Source organism: Seriola aureovittata, chromosome 18 (genome assembly GCF_021018895.1).
Source record: "Seriola aureovittata isolate HTS-2021-v1 ecotype China chromosome 18, ASM2101889v1, whole genome shotgun sequence".
NCBI lineage: Eukaryota > Metazoa > Chordata > Actinopteri > Carangiformes > Carangidae > Seriola > Seriola aureovittata.
In genome coordinates, this window is record NC_079381.1 from 14865983 (window position 1) to 14879526 (window position 13544).

Here is a 13544-nt window from a genome sequence, read left to right on the forward strand (position 1 = left end):
ATTGCATAGATGTTTACACCCATTCAAGTCAATGTTAAGCAGAGGTATCTTTTTGAGCATTGACGGCCTTCGTCTGGTTGGTCTGAATCACTTTTTCATTCTGGACAAACTTTTGTTTTTTCCCCATTATTTTTTGTAAAACTGCTGAAGCTCTGCATAGTTGCACATGGGACATGAGTCACCTAGCACAAATTCTTGATTGGATGAGCTCTGGACTCTTCTCCCAAGTTGCAGTTCTCTTGCAGAACACAGCAAGTTTTCCTCCAGAATTCCTCTATATTTTGCTGCAGTCATTTGACCCCCTACCCTCACCAGCCCTCCAGGGCCTACTGCAGAGAAGCATCAGCATGATGCTGCCTCCGCTGGGATTCATGGCAGGGATGCTGTTTCTGCTGATGTGCAGAGTGTTTACTATGATGCTCCAAAAACATATCTCTGATCCGATTCTTCCATTTTTACTCAGGTGTACCAATGAAAAACATCATCCCAAATGTCACTGATATCATGACTGTTATGTGACTTTGTCTTTGCCACATGAAGTAACTGATGAAGCACCCAGACATCTGCAGCCCTTTCAGAGTTGCCATAGATATCCTGGTGACCTCCCTTAGGACCCTTCTTTTAGGGATACTCAATTTTAAGGAGGCATAGCTATGTAGCTATGCCATATTTTTGTTTGACCTGTGCTCTAAGGGATATTTGATGCCTTGGAAATTGTCTTGTATCCTTCCCTTGGTTGCTACTTTTTAATAACTAACTTTAGATTGCTTTTTTAAAGATTTGCTTTTTTTAACTTTCATATTTACTTCTGCTTTTTACATTCATTTTTCCTTTTGTTTTTTTTAGATTCACTTTTAGTTTTGTTTTTGACTCGTACAGTCCCTCTGATTTAAAACCAGTCAATACAATGACTCGTCCTAATGAAACGTCCTGGGGGAGTGAACACTTCAGATTGTAAATAAGTGTTATTGACAGAAAGTAAATCCTGGGTGGACAGCAGGTGATGAAATAATACTGAATTAATGAATTTCACATTTGAAGCTTTATTTCTCTTTTTTCAGTTTAAAAGTGTCAATCACTCTGGATTTTAATTTATTGGACTGTATGTTCTGATACATCAAACCTATAATTACTAATTAATGAACGATCTAAATTGATTAATTAATTAATTGATTTGCTGGCTAATTTGATGATTTATTAAATAATGAATTTGGTCATTAATTAATCTATTAATTCTTCAAATGCATTAATGTCCCTCATGAGAAGTATGCAGAGGTTTTCAGAGGTTCCTAATGGGACAATTTGACACTCTGAATGAAGAAGGCAAAGACAATCAGTACCGCTTAGCTGTGGTCCACCTTATCCTCACCACTGAATAAATGAGAATATTGTAGAGAATAAAAGGCTTGAAAAAGCACAAAATAGCCTTAACATTCTCAGTATTTAGTGCATTACTGCTGGCTAATACTGTTCCTCCTCATTGAAAATATTGCTTTATTGCATCAGAGATGTTATAATACATATAATATAATAACAATAGGACACACTTAATCTTCACATTATTTTTGTTATTTTTATTGTACTGCATTTATATCATTTAGTCAAAGTAAGTCAACCTTCTCACTTACAGCCTATACATGTACATTGAATTCATGTCAAATACTTATTATTATTAGTTGACAAGCCAAAATATAGTTCTTTAAATATGTTTTTGTGTCTAGAAACAAAACCTGAAGTATTTTAAAAGAAAAAAAAAGATTGTTAATTCTGAGTGGGGTTTTGAAATAAAAATTTGTTGGCCAACCAAAACATGCTCTTAACAAGTAACATTAACACAAACTGTGGAGACTGCTGGAGGCAACAGCACCAACATCAGTGGATTTAGTGAATTAATTGCCACTCTTCTTTTTTGGAAATAGCTTGTAAGAATAGTTTTCATTTTTGTTTAATTGCGTACATCGAACTAATAGTGCTGAACAGTTTTGAAACAAACAACTCATGGAGGGTTGGAACTTTCCATTTAACAATAAAAAACATCAGGAAACATCAGCAAAACATAAACGTTTATCTGACAAGGAGGCAGTGGTGGCTTTACACAGAAATTGTCCATGAACAAAATGGGATTAAACATTAACCTAATCAGAAGCCACTACATGAATCAAACAGCCCATTGACTCTTATAGATTAAAGTGTGGAGCCGCAGTAATGTCTGCTATTATAATGTTTTCAGTTCACATGAGAATTTTTTCCTCTGCGTAATTTCCAGTCTCTTTTTTCCCAGTGAAACTTCATGGTCGTCCAACCTATTTTTTCTGTCTTCTTCCCAGACTTTTTTCCTTTTTCTTTTCTTTTTTTTTCATGTAGGCTAATACACAGGCCGGCGCTGCAATTTCGGAATCTGCCCTTGTATATGGCGGACGAAAATTTCCACAGGAGGAACCGCAACACAAACCCCGTGTGCAAGGCAGAAACGGAGAGCCTGCACGGACTGAGAAAACCTCGGCAAATCCATGATTTATTACGCCATTACTCTTTACTAAAATGTAACGTAGCGTGTCGCGGGGGAAAAAAACGCCGTAGTAAAAATTTTTAACATTTGGAATTTCTCATAACTAATTCACAATTTTTTTGGGGAAGCAGTTGTGCAGTCACCTCTGGTCGGGGAGGGAAGATTTCTGGAGCGAGAGCCTGTTTCGCATGAGCTGCATCGTTTTTGGAGGTATGTCAAACCGCTGTGTTTTCTTTTTTCTGATTTAGAAATCCTAAATTTGAGAAATTTCAGTGGCGGATGTTAAGTTTCTGTTCCCACTACGTAATAAACGAGACCTGGCAGTCTCTTTGCACTATTGCCTGCCACTAAACCAGGTGCAGGCTCTGAAGCCATCCGAAATAGACCTAATCTGTTGATGTTTTTTGACTGAATTTTCGTAATGAAGTTTCCGTGTAACTGCTGACTAGTCGTCTGTGCACCTAGTTTGTTCGGCTGTCCACCACCTAGGTAAGAAACACGGGGTATATTCTTATAGAGCAAGGGGACCAGGCGATAGTGGCAACATGAAGGACGATGAGGGGAGGAACAATCTGAAACACAAAAACCTCCTGCAGCCATGTTTTGTGAATTTTCCTGCAAATTTGAGCAGAGCTCCGGAGTTGTTCCTCTGAGAGTCACACAAGACTAACGCCACTTTTGGTCTTATTTGACGGCTTGCTAGTCATTATAGACGGACAAGAGAAAACACCAAAGTGTCGTCTAGTCAAAATACGTTTTGACTTTTATTTTTAGGAAGACAGAGGATTTTAAATCTAGGTGTCATTGGCGCCACCTGTAGGCGGTCATTTTGAGAAATTAAAAAATTGTAATGAGACTAGTTTTGAGACTTGTTTATTGAATTGAATGTCAGTTTATGGGAATTCAGTAAATGAAATAAAATTGAACCACTATACCATGTGCTTATCATGCAAATTAATAGAAAATGACCTTAGAATAACTGCATTCAAAGCAATGTGCATGTTAATTTTGCCCCCCCCCCCTTTCTGTGGCTTTATTCATAATGACTATAGCCTTCAGTTGGTTTGCTTAAGGTTGAAACATGTTTTAAAAAAACAGTAATCTTGTAATGTCATTTTACTATGGGAGAAAAAAGATGAGAGAACTAATATCTGTTAAATGTATTCTGTATCTCTTCAATCTAACATCCACATCAACTGTAATTTTACTGTTTCTCTTTGTTTGTTTTTGTATGAATGTGTATTTGTGTGCTGTGATGTGTACACAGATATAATTTACTGCTTGGTAAACATGGAACAATTTGGACTTTTATTTCTAGAGATTGGAAATGTGTAAGTGGAAAATAACTATCCAAAGTGAACTGAACAGGACTGGAAGAATAAAAGACCAAGTCAGCATAATTTGAGGGCAGGAAAAACAATCACAACCAGTGCCTCTAATGTTTATATTAATCCTGCAGACGCCAAACAGTTTCCCATCTTGCATGGCTTGCTTTTATTTTAATGTAAGGGAAACTGTGGAGGCCATATTTTGCTGTGGGTAATTTTAATGCTGACCTTCAAATCTTTATGAATTCAAAGAGCCGGTGGAAATTGTATGGCTGGTATGCAAAATCTGGGTGTAAATTCTGACCTTTGGTCGGAAAGTCTTATCTAAATGCAGCAGTTTCAGTTAAAGTACAGAACTGGAGAGAGGCAACCAGTGTCATGAGTTTAATAGGGTTGGATTACCGTGTTAGTGATGGGAATGTTTATATGCAGAATACCTGAAGGACCAAGTAATAAGTTATAAAGCTTTCAGGCATAATGCTGCAGTGTTGCAATGAAAAACACCTTAAACCCTGATTTGGTTAATGTGAACTGTATTCTGGGAGTGTTCTCGTTTTAAGTAAGGTAAGAGGAATGCTGGTCTGTCAGTACATGAACAAAAGCTTTGTTTCACTGAGGATATTTGGAGCGAATAGTTTGGATAGAGAGGTGAAACTTGTTCCTCCAGGCTGTGATAAACACAAGATGGTGAGGGATTGTATCACAGTCTGAGGGTTACAGTGGTTGAAACATAGTTGCTGCTGTAATTGTCATCAACTTAGTAAAGAGGTTTTGTTTTCTACTTTATAGGGTGAGGGCTTATTAACAGACAGTTTCTGTCTTTGATGTCATGCCAATACTTTTCTGTTAATGTACAATTACAGATTGTACTGATTTGTGCTTAGATGTGTCTGAAGAAACATACATGCTTTTTAAACATGGTGAAGGTTTTATGTTCTGTTATTTTCTTAATGGCATGTTGAAAATGTCTGAAAATGGCTTCACTTAAATTAGTCTCTAGGGAAAGGCTTTTCAGGGGTTGGGGCTGCTGCATTAAAAAAATTCTGTGCATTCTGCACATATTTTTCCTGCCTCTTCCTTTGTAAAAATGAACCTTATTGGTTTCATGAATAATGCATAAGGACGTTCAATTGCTGCAGCAATGAAAATTAGGCCTGTTTACGTGCAGTGGTTATGTACACAGAAGCTTCTTTTTTTCCTTGACCATTTTCTGAAGGTAGAGCAGAGCCTGAATAGCTTTTCTGAAAATACAAATTTTCAGCAAAGCAAATCTCATTTCTTTGAGTGAAAAGGGGAGGGGTGAAACTCCCGCGGGTTTAATGAATCCATAAATCACAATAGTGCCAGGTTTGCTGCGCCTGCGTCAGTGTGCAGTGTAATTTTGATTTTCATCAAAAATTTAATCTGCCAGCCTACAAGGGTTTAGCAGCAGACCGGATGCCGCCCTGAATTTCTAATTTTAGGGGCCTGATCTTTCAGGATTTATTTTTGTATAATTCGTCTGCTTTTCAATATCTCATGTTATTAAATTTTAATTCGCGGCATTAACATATAGATTGAAAAGGTTTTTATGGCGGTTTTTGAGTGTATGCTGATGGAATTTTACTAGACGACACAGTTTCTTTTTCCAGAGCATCCTGTGTGTGTGTTGGGGGGGAGTGGGGGGGGGGTGGGCGGGGGGTTTATCCATTTCTCTGCATTATTGCTTTTTGAAATCATTGGTCATACACCATCTTGGAAGACATTTATTACAGAGGACAGGAAAATGTGCATTTGATTAAAGAAACAGGGAAGAGCAGGCAAAACATTTAGTGTGAAACTGGTTTTTTGTCAACCCTTGCTCCTAGTCACTGACTCTGCTCTGGATAATACAAACATGCAGTGAAAGCAGTGATTGAAGTGACCCCCTCCATCCCCCATTTTAGCTGATTCCTATTTTTAATCCCTCCAGAGTGGAAACATTTTCATGAGCCTTAAACAAATTTGTATTTTATATTTGGAATCTCTATTCCAGTCTACTTAACATGCAGAGCACAGTGATTTTTGGCAAAGTAAGATACAATTCAAAGTAAGAAAATCCCTCTAACTTAGAAGCACAAGATATTCGCCTTTTTGCTTTAACCGAGCACAGTGATTGATTTACTTCATTATTGTGCAAAGGCAGATACAGTACTGCCCAAATATAGGCCAATTATTTTAAGTACCTCGACTAAGCGCTGAATTCTGAACAGAGGTACGTCCTAGAGATGTTTTCCTTGTATGCCTAACCTCCTTATTCTGTAACCCTAGATAAATTTAGTACAGTGATATAATATATTGTGGTTAATATGCATGCATTGACATTTTGAAACACAGCTGGGTCAAAGCACAAAGAGAAAACTAGTTTAATACATTGACATAAATCACAATGCCACCTACGCCTGCTTACTTTAATGCCTGTTACTCTGATACTATCTATAGATCCTTGATATGCAAATAACATTTGATGATTTAATTTAACTGTATTTCCTGGTCTTTTTGTAGTGTTTATCTCCTTTGTTGGCCTTTTGTTTTAGTTGGTTTAGGTTATGTTTTATTTGTAAGGAACATCAAGCGAATGTGCATCTGGTTCATATTTTCGTTCTGCCATGGTGCTGTAGGTTACAGTGTATCAGAAGCCTCAGACTATGAGAGAACAGAAGGCCAGATGGCTAATTTTGCATTTTGACTTTAATTAGAAGAAAAACAGGCCACAACAGGCATTTCATGTAGTTGGGGTATGCATTCAAAATGTTACACAGGAAATGTTACATGGATGACGAAGGGTTGATCTAATTCATGGCATGCATGTGTCCCTGCCATTATTTCATTTGATTACAGTTGGCAAAAGTGATTAAAGTGTTTAAGGAGGCAATGAGATGCATTTGTTTTCCCCCCACAGTAGGCGTACTCCGATCAATCAAGAATCAGTCGATACCAGCGGATATACAAACACTCATAAAATAGCCAAGCAAAGAATTGTCACTCCAACATTGATTTCACTGCTCGAGCTCCTGTTCAGAGCTTTTGCTGGCAGCTTATGGTCCTATCCAGCCCCACACAGGCTTAAGATGGCCCTGGTGACCACTGTGGGAGTGTGTCCATGTGGGACTCCAGTTCACCGACTGACTCCTGTCAGCTACACAGCAGGCTGCTAGTACTTAGTGAGCTCTGGCATTCTTTATTAGCATGTTATAAGCAAGTTATGGAGCTATTATTTTTTCCTTTCCTGAAGAAAAAGTTCTCAATTTACTCTAAAAAATTGTGTGTGAGATTATTACATTGTTAATACTAATGCAAAATGTCTTGTACTGTTTTAGCAAGTTGAGGTGGATCTATTTTTATAATTAAGATATGATTGCGTATCCGGTGGTTTGCAACTGAGGGGTCAGGGCCCTCCTAAGGGTCAACAGATAGTCTGTGGGGTCATGAGATGATTAATGGGAGAGGAAAGAAGAAAAAACAAAGTTCTGCCTCACAAAACTGTTTTAGTTTTTTGGACCTTTCTTTAATTTTTTGTCTATGAAATAACCGATCGTCTTACCTCTTTGTGGCTCAAACGAATATTCAAATGAAACCATGTGAGGAGTTTAGTGGGGTTATATCCTTTAAACATGGCCAGGGATCCCAAACAGATGCTGTTGGGGCCACTGAGATTATTAGTGATAGTAAATCTACTAAGTTACTTTGTGTCACAGGTAATGAGATGCAATCAATTGTGTAAAAAAAAAAAAAAAAAAAAAGTAGTACAGTATAGAATCTATGGAAAAAAACATGCTCTGTTTTAACAAGATCATTATCTCAAGAGTTCTGAGAAAAGTTTTCTAAAAAAACAAAAAACAAACTGCTCTGCTTTTCTGAATTAACGATTCAGATCATTATCTCAGAATTCTGAAAAAAGGTTAAAAAAAAGAAAAATCCTGTTTTTGTCTATTAACAACATCATATCTCAGAATTCTGAGATAATGATCTCGTTAATTCAGAAAAACAGCAGATTTTTTTCTCTCAAGTGAATGCAATGTAATAGAAAGGAATGTGATAGTATGTTCGAATAGTGGGTATGGTAACACTAACTTATTTAGGCCTCTTATGTTGGAACTTAATGTGGAAAAAAACAATTTAAGAAAAGGAACCAGTCGCTGATTGTTGTATCAGTTGGTCCAAGTGATGTTTGTATTTGTGATTGGTATTGGTGTTAATAAAGCCTATGACCTTAACTGAGCGGCCTTGACGAACTCTATTCAATTGTTTCAATCCCATAGTGACATGATCAATGCATTTCCGTTAGTGTTAATAAATTATAAACAAATGATAAATGCATCAAAGTTGAGTCACTACATTTGTGCTGTCCTCATTTGTTTTGACTAGAATTTAAGCTGACAGACAGCCTTTACTCTATCATACATAACAGAACAATGATGACACATTGCTATTTGTATGTGTGAGGGATTAGACTTGTCACGGTAGAAAATTTTCATGCCAGTGTAAGTTCTGCCAGAACACCGCCAAATACCAGTGGTGTTGACTTTGAAATCGCTTCCCTTAGGCTATGTTTTGTAAAAAAAGCACTGAGACAGAGAAGCTGGGCTTTTACTGTATTTTTCGTGACTCACTGTTAAATTTCCCCAGAAATACACATTTTGCAGAGCATTTTCATTAGGAAGAAAGGTTGTAAAAACATACCCATTTATTTTTAAAAAGGCTTGTTAAAAAACAAAACAAAAAAAAAAACAGTCCAGTCGTTAAGTTTGTCAGTCTAGTAAAAATGAAAAACGGGCCTAATTTAAATTCCCTGTATACATTGAGCAAACTTGCCTGCAGAGAAAACTGGCTCAAGGCTGAACCCGAACTACTGCTATCCTGGAGCAGTCATATTTATTTTGGTTAACAAATTCACTGCTATAATGTAATTACACCATCTCTTTCTCCATGAGTCAGAAAATGTTAAAATGGAATCCCTTTCATTTGCAGGTGCTATTTATTTTTGTGGATATCACTTTTGTTTTCACAGGGCAGAATGAGTGCTCAGTGTTCAGTATAGTGTTGTGAACTGTATACCACTGGTGATACTGCCCATTGCAACAAGCCTTGTAAGGAGTAATTTCTAGAGACATTTATAAAGACAAACACACCAGCACAGCTTAGATTTTGTTATAGGTGTGTTCTGTAATACAGTGCTTGAATGACATTTATTAAAACAGAGATAGGTACATGTACAGTTTAAGCACTGATTGCCTAGAAACAAAACATTTAGAAGCATTCTATTGCCTTAACTCCAAAATTGATCTTATGAAAATGCCCTCAGCAGCAACAATTGAGATGTTGTTGAACAGGGCACTTAAAGGGGAATGCCAACCATTTCATGAATTCACTTGTTCCATATGACTGTTCACTCCTAAAGCTAAAAAATGTTGAGCTGACTATTTAATTTGTGATGCCACTGAGATGTAAAATTTGGCACTGCTGCGTAGACAATAAATGGGCGACTTAACTTTGCTGATCCAAAAGATTTCTCTGTGAATTCTTGCATTCAAAACGAGGTTAAACTTTCCGTATTGTAGCAATGCACTTTTCTTTCTAGTGTGATAACTGCATTAATCACAACACATATCACAATTTTAGCTTTAGATAGATTAAATATTATCCTAACTGTTCTGGTACAGGAACACATCCATTATGGAGACCCAGAGTGTTATATCTTAAATGAATGTACAAAACATTTAATCATATGTGATTGTTACTTGGGTTCGATAGAGAAGAGAGCCGATCACGTGACTGGTTCAGTCCTATTTGTCAATTAAAAGAAAGATGTGACATAAAAACCAACTTTGGAAAAAAGACATTTTGAAATAAAAAACAAACGAATAAAATAAAACTGACCTGCAATAAATTACTATTGTGATAAGTAAAATTTCATAATGATGAACTGAGTTTTGAATGTTAAGTGGATTATTTGATAATTTCAATTTTAAGTTTTACATTTTTATGCTTCCGTGCCAGCGACAGCCATAGCTGAAGGCATTATATTTTTGGGTTGTCTGTCTGTCTGTCTGTCTGCCCCATTCTTGTGAAAGCAGTGTCTCGTAACGTCTTGAGGGAATTTCTTCATACATTCAGATAAACTGATTAGATTTTGGTGGTCAAAGGTCAAAGGTGAAGGTCAAGGTGACCTGACGTTCTTTTGAATGCGATATATCAGGAATGCCTACAGGGAATTTAATTAAATCCTGCAAAAACGTCCACTTGGACTCGAGGATGGACTGATTAGAATTTGGTCATCAGAGGTCAAGGCCACTTTGACCTCACAAACACATTTTTGCCATTATTCAATACTGTAACTCAGGAACAGAAGGGGAGGTTGTGACCGCATTTGCAACTTGACTGGTTGCAGGAGGCATACAACCGCGAGGTGGTAATTTTACTTTCTGTAGGCTCTGTGCTTCAGCACATTGAATTTGGAAAAAAAAAAAAAAAAAAAGATATCATGTCAAAGTGCCAAGTCTTAGCTTTAATTTGAGTAGGTTTATGCCAATGAAGAAAGAACTGTGTGGGAGATTGAGCCTTAGAGTTTAAAGATCTATAGCTCTTACTCTTTTCAAAACAGTATTTATTCTTTTCAACAGTCTTAAATGTTTAACAAGGTCTCATCGAAATCAACCTGTGAGTATAAACACAGCTTGTTATCTAATTTCTGGACGGTGTACAGTGTGGATGAAATTACACAGGTATACACAGTTGTTGTTCACCTTATGGAACTGGTGAAATGAGACACTGCGACAAGACTAATGGAAAAGGAAATTGAAAGAACTTGTAATGGAAAATACACACAAAAATGCTTTAGTAATACACGTCTAAAATAGCAATTAAAAACTGAAAAGGAAATCTTCTATAATGAAACTGAAAATGGAAAATTACCATAATGGAGAAGCTAAAATGGAAATACTCAAACTTACATGTCAGTGTTCACCATTAAATGGATGGTTTGCCATGATTTGGTCCCTGAGCATGGCACCTACTGGCTTTGGTGATCCCCTGACCTTTCCTGTTGGGTCAAATTTCACCTTGTCCAACAATTTGGTTAATGGCAAGATGCAAAAATTGACTCAATTCTCATTGAATATGCTATGGACATTTACGGCACCTAGAATTTGTAACTAAATAGAATCTACCTTAAAATTTGAAAAACCATTCAAGCTTGTTCCAAACAAAGGTTGTATAAAGTATTAGGAAATCAACAAAACACACTACTTGCACAACCTTGGTCAAGGCCTGTCAAGTGTTGCACATACTTTATGATTAATCTGACATTATTTTTTATTTTTCCAAGCTATGCTAACTGAAAACCAGAAATGTTTTGTCACAACATTATCCACTTCATGGGCATGTTTGCTTAGGCTTGTTGGTCGTGTGTCATATCCAAAGAAAGGTGTATTAGGGCTATGAAAAGGCTTGTTGTTGCTGTATTGGTGCGCTATTAATAGAAGACCAATTTTCCCTCTTTCCATAATATCAGTCATCCTGGCATAACTCTGTTTTGCTTGGTTGCATTTTGAGCACATTCTCTTGACAAGGCCTTTTATAGTCTTGTGCTGAAGTGGCAAGTTGTGTAATTTGGATATTTCTGAAATTAGAGCATTTGGGTGCCACAAAGCTGTGGAATTTATGCCATCAAAGGTCACTTATGAACAGTTAAGCCACTTTCTTGTTCACTGCTAACAGTACAAAACATTCTGTTTTTTCTGCCCTTGAAATTACACTGTTACAGGTGTCTCCGGTGCATTTTGAGCTCACACATCTCTGTATTTAGAAAAAGGGTGGTGGTTGTTTCATAATTTAGGTTTTTTTTTTATTTTTTTTAGGCTTTCTATAGTTGACAGCTGCAGATTATTGCTTATTCTTTGCAGTGTGCACTTAGGCACTTGACTCAAATCAAAGTTGACATATAGAAACAGGCTTTTTTCTCTGATATTGGTTGTGTTTGCAGTGTTTCAAGAGAAAACATTTGTGTTTGACCTGGCAGAGCTGATAATATGCTCAGATACTTTACTGTATATTGAACTACAAGTCATGCCTGAATTAAGACTGTATATTGTTACTGGACCAAAAAGTAAAGTCTTTTCTTGTCTCTCTGTTGTGTCTTCCCCTCAAACAGAAGCACAGGCTCAGAGGAGGCGGAGTCATGAGTGCACAAGAGGCACCCAACCCTGGGAAGGAACAGGCGGACAGTGGGAGTGCGGCCACAGATGGCCCCTCACCAACCTCAGCCACAGCGAACAAGAATACTAGCCCACCACCTGTCACAGTTAAGAAAGAGCCCGGGACCTCGGAGACGAGCAATGGGAAAGTTGTTGATGCCAACCCTGCTGAGATCTGTGTTGTCATTGGAGGAAACGATGGAGGAGCAAGTGGAGGTGGATCCCGTAGAGCTCAGACCGAGGGTATGTTTGCCCTTGGTACTCCTCCTCCAACGAAGAGCACAGACTCATGCATAGGTGTGTGAATATACATGCATTTGCTGACTGCAGGCACGCCTGGTGTCCCTTGACCCTGGTCATGCTTCCTGACTGTCGAAACAGGCTGCACAGCATTTTAAAAATGACATTTAAAAAAAAATCGACAGTTGTGTTTTTTTTCAGAAACAATGTCCCGGTTACGAAGAATAATCCACAAAGCTCAATTTCTACACAAGAAATGGCCCCTAATGAAAACTATTGACAGTGTGTTCTTGCTGTTGAATTTTTTAAATGTAATTTTCCAATCCTGTGAACACAAACAAAATTTCTTCCATCTCCAATATTGGGGTCGCAGCTGCAATCATAAAGACAAGTAACTAAAAACCTGGGTGAATGAAACCAAGACTAAACACAAGGATAAATTACGGGGCGGATAAGAAAATGTTTCTTTTTGTAATTGTAGTGAGCTGGTTCTTTTAAAAGAGTTAGTCTGTATTTTGTGCTTTCCTCTCATTTACAAACTGCAAGCTCTCACATGATGATGTTCGTGATTATTGTTAATATAGCAACCACTCAGCAAATTCCTTAGTCAAATCATTTACACAAATACACATACGCACTGTGTATGTGTATTTGTGCAAACGGACAGTGTGTACATTCAGTTGCCACTTTGTTAGGTACAGCTAGCTAAAATGAAAGCAGTCCAACAGTCCTGCAATAAATCCTGTCTCCAAGAAAGGTCTAGTGTTTCAAATATTCAGTGTCCCCTCCTTAATATAAATAAGGTGGGTAAAATATTAGAAGCTCTTTTCCATTATAATGCAGAATAATTCAACAGCACATCAAATTAAATCTTCCAAAAATGACCATAAAGTTAGGCACCTATGTGTGCCTAATAAACTGGTAACTGAGCATAGATGTCGTCACTGACAAGTATTTGATCCAGTGTCTCTAGGATTTCCAGGTTGCGCCTGAACATTAATTTCACAGTTTCAATGGAGGACAATTTAGCATTTTTGACAGCTGATGTAATTGAAGCACAATAAGCAATGACTTGGAAATGGAAGCTGGCTTTATGTTGCTGATATTGACCAGTAAAAAGTGCCTTGATTATCCCTGATTCTGATCTTGGCTCAGGATTTTCCCATTAATTGAATTAATTAATCCGATTTGGAGTAATTCTTCCCTTTTTAGCCAACAGAAGCTGAGAAAAGATCTCAGTGGAAAGCTAATTTT

At 37.3% G+C, this 13544-nt stretch overlaps 1 protein-coding gene across 3 annotated transcripts in view; it reads left to right on the top strand.

Moving 5' to 3' along the window:
• Positions 1-2019: 2019 nt before the first annotated feature.
• znf618 (zinc finger protein 618) overlaps positions 2020-13544 on the top strand; it is a 33128-nt gene continuing 21603 nt past the window's right edge. The window contains exons 1-2 of one of the 3 annotated variants that reach the window (XM_056403249.1): positions 2020-2719; positions 12008-12347. In XM_056403249.1, the coding sequence (XP_056259224.1) occupies positions 12035-12347 (313 nt within the window). In that variant the 5' untranslated portion in view covers positions 2020-2719; positions 12008-12034. The remainder of the gene's footprint in view (positions 2720-12007; positions 12348-13544) is intronic. The other 2 variants (XM_056403247.1, XM_056403248.1) reach the window with 2 other exon arrangements.